Source organism: Mya arenaria, chromosome 14, assembly GCF_026914265.1.
Source record: "Mya arenaria isolate MELC-2E11 chromosome 14, ASM2691426v1".
Classification (NCBI taxonomy): Eukaryota; Metazoa; Mollusca; class Bivalvia; order Myida; family Myidae; genus Mya; species Mya arenaria.
In genome coordinates this window covers 24,895,642-24,902,350 of record NC_069135.1, presented here as the reverse complement: position 1 = coordinate 24,902,350, position 6,709 = coordinate 24,895,642, and the positions used below count along the sequence as shown (strand labels likewise).

At 32.7% G+C, this 6,709-nt stretch overlaps 1 protein-coding gene across 1 annotated transcript in view; it reads left to right on the top strand.

Annotated features, from left to right (window-relative positions):
* The first annotated feature begins 224 nt into the window (after positions 1 to 224).
* The window catches only part of LOC128217870 (plexin-A4-like), a 49,026-nt gene continuing 42,541 nt past the window's right edge, over positions 225 to 6,709 (top strand). The window contains exons 1-4 of the mRNA XM_052925308.1: positions 225 to 302; positions 911 to 1,840; positions 4,513 to 4,704; positions 6,545 to 6,679. Coding sequence (XP_052781268.1) covers positions 923 to 1,840; positions 4,513 to 4,704; positions 6,545 to 6,679 — 1,245 coding nt within the window. The 5' untranslated portion in view covers positions 225 to 302; positions 911 to 922. The remainder of the gene's footprint in view (positions 303 to 910; positions 1,841 to 4,512; positions 4,705 to 6,544; positions 6,680 to 6,709) is intronic.

Sequence of the window (6,709 nt, the reverse complement as noted above, 5' to 3'; positions counted from 1 at the left end):
TGATTATTATGTGAAATTATGTTCCAAAACACTACCCTATCTTTCCCAGTAACGTGATTTAATTGGAAACATAAAGTTGACACTGTTAATTAAACTACGATCTAATCATCTGTTGTGAAGGAAATGTTTAATGAAACTGTGAAGACCAGGAAGAGAAGACAATTTATTTAGGGTCTTTGCGCGTACAAAATATTTTTGTTGCACGTACTGTTAGATGTATAAAATAAAAGTGTTCAATAGTTTCAGGAAACAGAAGGAAAATGACAAAATAATGTAAAATAGGCAACAAATATTTTTCAGAGGTAAGTTCATATTTTTGCGACTGAATTGTTAGTTTTTTATCTACTGAGCATTTTTTGGTACATGTAGAATTATCCAAGTTTTAGTGTTAGCTCACGCAAAGACTGAAATGAATGATGTGAAAGACTTACTCGTTATTAATTGAAAGTATAAAGACAAATTACCTGTTGTTTAGAACAAAAAATATATAGATATAAAGAATGATGTTAAGATTTTTCTTTTTTAAATATAGAAGGTTTTTAATACGTCAACTATGAGCTTAAAGTTTCAAGCCTTTAAGTTCTAAGCCAAAATTTCGATATTCTATTTAAAATACGAATATGATATACCAGCCTGATTCCGTGTACAGTAAATAAATGGAAGTGTCCTACTAGCCTGAAAACGGCTGTTGACTGACATTTAAAAAGCACCATATTGGTATAAATCATCATTAACAAATTCGTTATGGGAACTTCTAGAAGGTATACATATTTTTCTGCAGAACTTTATTTGCACAATACATGGTAATATATTTTTAACATGAGCAATTTATTTTACAAGAAAGTAGCATTTTAGATTCTGTTTTTACGGTTGGGTTATTTTTCTGGTTGACGAATTTCCTTTATTTCAGAAAAAAAAGGAAATGGAAGGATTTAGAAGGTGTACCACCATCCTCTTGACTCTGGCTATACTTGCTGCTGTTATAGAAAGCGAGACCGAGATTGTCCGAAGAGGAAAGGAGTTGTCAAAAATTGTTCCTTACAATGGCAGCTTTTACATAGCTGATGGAAATGAAGTATACAAGTTGAATTCCAGATTTGATGAAGTGGAACGAGCAAACCTAAGTGAACATGGATCAAATGACAATACAGTAACATTGATATTGGTTGATGATAAGAACAATAGTTTGATAGTGTGTGGACCTTTTGGGGTTGTATGTAAATGTATCCACCTTGATAGTTTGGAGGAACAATTTACATCTGATGATATAGTGGTTCAACAAAATGCTTCACATTTGCAGGGAATCATAATTCAAAAAGAAGAAAAGTCTCTTTTGAATTTGGCAGTTTCTTTGAAACATCCAGAGGAAAGTCTCAAAATGATTGAACAATTTGTGATTGAAAACCATTTCCAAAAGGCCAAAAATCGTTATGTTCAATTAAAACGGCCAGTACAAATAGATTATAGAGCAGTGTTTCAGTTTGGTCATCACATTTTCTTTTTTACAAACCAACAGCAAACAATTAACGACGAAGTATATATATCCAAAATATCAAGAGTTTGCAAAGACGGGTTTTTCACGTTTGTTGATTTGCAACTGCGATGCAATGGATATGAATCATACAATTTAGTTCAAGATGCTATATTGATCAATCAAAAAACACTATTTGTTACTTTTGTCGAAGGACAAAAAACAGAAGAAATACAAAGCGATCATGGAATACTGTGTTTAGCTGATTTTGAAGTTATAAACAAAACCATGACGAAAGAGCAAAAAAGAGTCATTGATTGCGAAAACTGGGACGAGAATACATATTTAAAAAACGAATGCCTCCCGAATGTAAGTCGTTTGCTTTTTTATATTATACGCAGTTTTACATGTTATCTTTTATATAATAATGTGCAAAATGTTACCAATTTTAAGCTGGGATTTTTCGATTTTCTGTTTTATTCTGGAGATATGAATATTTTTACGACAAAAGAAATATGCAAAATTATGTGCGTGTGATTATTTAAAGTGTATGAAATAGTACAACTTCAACAATGTGGTGTTTAAGCAATGTTAAGGCAATATGATTAAGCACAAAACATATGTTTAACGTCATCAACGCTATCAAGGACATCTTGAATTAATGAATCTCATCTTTGCATTTAATGAACATAATTGTCCTTCTATTAAACTGTAGAAAAGTTAGCTCACTGTCTTGTTTTTAGCATGTAGCCAACTGGATGCTCAGTATTAATACAGTTGTTCAACTAAAGCTGGGTTAATATTCATTTGGTGTTGTTGTTACGTGGGAAGTTTGCCGGATATGTCAGAAAATTTTATATTAATTCAGTGCACTATTCAATACATACCTTCAATAATGACACGCTCACTGCTATACCGAACATTATTCTTCTAATTGCATTTCAGTGAGGTTGATATGGTTATTTATCGGCCTAGGGTGTAGCTTCACAGTTTTGTACCCAAGCGATTATAAGTGTGGGTAGTTTTGCTTTGTGTTTTAGGCTCCGCCCATGAGTCACAACGTATATTTATCACTAATCATGTGCCCACATTTAATCAAATGGAAAACGCTAAACCAATATAAATGTATAATAAAGTTATTTATTATATCTAAGTATATGCATGATTGGGGACATATGTTTATAAAGAAGTTGCGTTCTTCACGTCCTTTTCCATTGTGTCACGGCACGTCAAGTCAATTCCCACCTCATTATTAGATATCTTGAAGGATTGTTGAAAGTTCATTTATAGGTAGATGGCAGAAAAAAGTACTGCTCACATTATTTGTACCCAACTGTTTCAGAAGTTTTCCCACATAATTGACACTAGAAAAAAACACATTCTTTATTGCATTACTACAATTTGTAATTGAATATATAATATATAATATGGTTAAAAGTTGCCTACAATGACTTGAGGTAAGACATTAGGTATTTAACATTCGTCTGTTGTCCTCTTAAAAGTATATTAAAGAGTTCATTATTATACCCCTCCCAGGAGTCCACTTGTTTTACATGTACTTGTATAGAGAAAATAAAGAAAACTATTCTTCTCCAAAACGACAACACCTTTAGATCAAATACTTGGAATGAAGTATTGTCTGGAGGTGCTCGACCAAGATCATTTTTTACATTGACTTAAATAAGGAAACTTTGTAAGAATCCTTTTCTCTAAAACGGCAAAGCCTAGAGTTAGGATATTTGGTATGAAGCATTGTCTAGTGGCCGTATAACTAGGTTGTATAAATCATGCTTCTGGGATCAGGAATTGCCCCGTCCTAGGGGTCCCTTTTTGAAAAAAAAATCTTCCCCAAAACGACAGGTAAGATAATTGGCATGTATCATTGTTCTGTGGTCCTGTACAAAAAATGTTCAAATTGTACCCCAACAATGGGGTCAATTCTTTTACATTGACTTATATAAGGAAAATATTTAAAAATGTTCTCTCTAAAACTGCAAATATTCAGTATTTAGCTTTGATTAGTGGTCCTATGCCAATTTTCTTTATAAAACTTTACTTCACTAGCAACCATCACCTTCCTTAGCAACCAACAACCTCCTTAGCAACTATACGTTTTGTTTTCAACTATCTCTTTTCTAACCTACCTATGACTTACTAAGCAGCGCCCTGCCCCCTTAGCAACCATATATTCCCTTACCATACCTTAGCTTCCTTCACAAGATGTGTTTAATGCCAATAAAATGACAATGACAATGGCTTGCTATTTATCATCGCATTCCATAGCAACCATGGACCTCCTTAGCAACAACTAGTTTTTTATCACCTTTGAGTATCAAAAACCTTCATTGGCAATAGCTTGCATCCCATAAGAAAATTGGACTTAGAAACCATCAACTTTCTCAGCAGTCACATTTTCTTTAAGTAGCCATTGACTACCTTGTCTATTTCTTTAGTAATCATCATATTCCAAACCAACTATGGATCTCCTTTAAAAAACATTCTTAGGAACCATTAATTTCCTGCAAAACAACCGTAACACCCACTTTGTAAGGTATTTAATTCTAGAGACAGTTACCATTCGAAAAAAGTGTCATATGATTAATCCCACTTGATTGTTTTCCAAATAAATGAACGTATTTAAAACCATTAAAATTAAGAATTGCTTCATCAGCAACAGGTTGCCTATTGCTTGCAAGATGATTTTCTCACCTGCGCCGATCATATGCCATTGGGTTTTCAGTATGTCGCTCTCTGTAAAAAGACATTTCAGCGCATAACAGCATATTCAGAGAGTTCAGATCAACGAAGTTATTTACATTAATTATTATTAACTGTTATAAATTGGCAAAACAATAAAAAAAATGCACCAGAAGATACAACTAAACTCAGTCTGTTCTGCTGTTAGCATCTTCAAAACTTGCAGAAAAATGAATAGAATCTGAAAAGCACACTTTTATATATAGTATGTTTTAATTGGCTATTGATCGACGACAAAACGCAGTGTGTTCACTAATAATTTCCTTTCTTGCCAATGATTTCAGGCGTCAGCTAATCTTGCTCATATAGAATGTGATCAAGGTAAACGTTACTACTCAAGTGGTAAGGAGCCAATTAAGCTTGACTTTTTTGATAAGACGAGTGCGAAGGAAGGATATATTACGACACTTTCAAAGACACAATTGGAACGTTATGATGTCATTTTAGCAGGAACAGCAAATGGATTTGTTTTGAAAGTAAGTAGACTACAAACTTAAAAATGTAAATGTTAAAGATGCTTTTGTATTATCTTTACATTCTGTGGGGTATGATCCTTCAATTTAAAAATAAAATTCATTTTATAACTTACTTCTGTGTTATTTTTAGAAGATGATTTACTTAATTTTGATAAACAAGAATGTCTGGAAAAAAACTGAAGTGCTTGTGCTGAGATATTTGCCATGAAGCAATCAATGTACAACTATTTAATGTATATGTAAGTGGTCCATAAACTCCATAAAAAGAACAATTTATGACATATGGGTAACCATAGGCCCGAACAAGGGGCTTGTATTTTTTCATAAATGCGTATTCATGTGCTTAAAAGCTGTTACAAATTGTTCACCAAAATTACATAATGTATTGATTGTAAAGTGATAGGTAATACAGGATTTGTTGTAATTCTTCTAATCAAACATGGGCATTTTGTGGATCGATAAGAAAATTACATAATTCGTCTTAGTTTTGAAGAAAGAAATCAATAAATTTTGATGTCTGCAGCATGGTAATAATTATAAGGGAAAAAGGTTTTCCTTGATCATTTAGGAAGAAAACGTGAAATATATTCAAAAAGTATAGAGATATGTAGTGGCAGGGGTACGAAGTTTCTGCGATTAACGGATTTCGTGATTTCCGGTTTTCAGTTGAAAGGGTTTTATATTCAGAAAATATACCAATATAATAATATTTATGCAAAAAGCTACAGAAACAAGCTCAGTAGCAAAAAGATTAAACATAAACCCGGTTTAGTGGCACTGGGCAAACGCCAAAGACATAGAACACAAAATCACAAACAAGAAACATAGAAGAACAGCACAAAACTCCACAAACAACACAGTTCATACATACTATATATTGGTATGTTTATCAAGAATTGTTAGGTACCGCCTTGGAACGATCAGTAAAATGTTAATTTATTGGGGGTTTAAACCAGTTTATGTGCACAAACCACACTCTTATCCCAACAATCCTTAATAAAGGTAAAACGCAAAAGGTAAAACTTATCAAAGTTTGCATTAACTTGAGGAAACTTATCAATAAAACAAATAATAATAAACGTATAGGTAAACCCCAAGTTCGTCTCTGATTAGAGATCCCAACTCTATCTGCAGACGGAGGGATACAATTCAGAGCACCTAATGCAAACACTTTTCAAACATACGATCCAGTCATTGTTAGAAACTATAAACATCCCACACAGTCTGCCTTCTAAAATAAAAAGTTTAAAACTGTGTGATCATATAGTTTCATAATAAAAAGCATCATTGTACTACAACTGGGAACAAATAATGAAAACATTATTAAAAATAAAAGCGACGTGTATTCGCTAATCTTTCCTTCCAAATTATTTGAAAACCACACAAGCTTTTTTGGCCTGAAATGACTTAAAAATCGGTCATTTCGCGTCCGATTTGATTTTAAATAAGGAGCAAATATACAAACTGCCGGAACTTAATTTATGTTGCACATTAATGAAACATATAAGTAATCAGGCAACAGTTACCTTATCGAAAACAGATGAGGTCAAGAGGTATCGAAGTTTAACATAATAGATAAGAAGCTATAAGACATTTTGCTTTGTGTGGATCAGATTCGTAAAAATGAATGAAAACTGTTTTGATACACCTTTTGAAATTATTGAGTAACTGCCCTTTGCACAGTAAACATTAAGCTTTACCTCAGTGTTAACAATTTTGTAATAATTTTTAAAGACATGATTTCCATTATGATTGTTAAAAACATATATTCTGACTAATGCTGTTCTTAATGGTAATAGGCTATATAGTTAACTAGCCCTATATAATATTTTTTTTATAGTTCGTGCTCTATGGGCATAACAACCAGGACCACGACAAGTTTACATCCATTCAAATGCAAAAAGACGTTCCGACAGCAGTGAAAAGCGTTGTTCAGATTGAGAAGGACTTGACCTTTGCTTCAACTTCTTTAAAGGCAAAACTAGCATTATGTCATTAAACACTA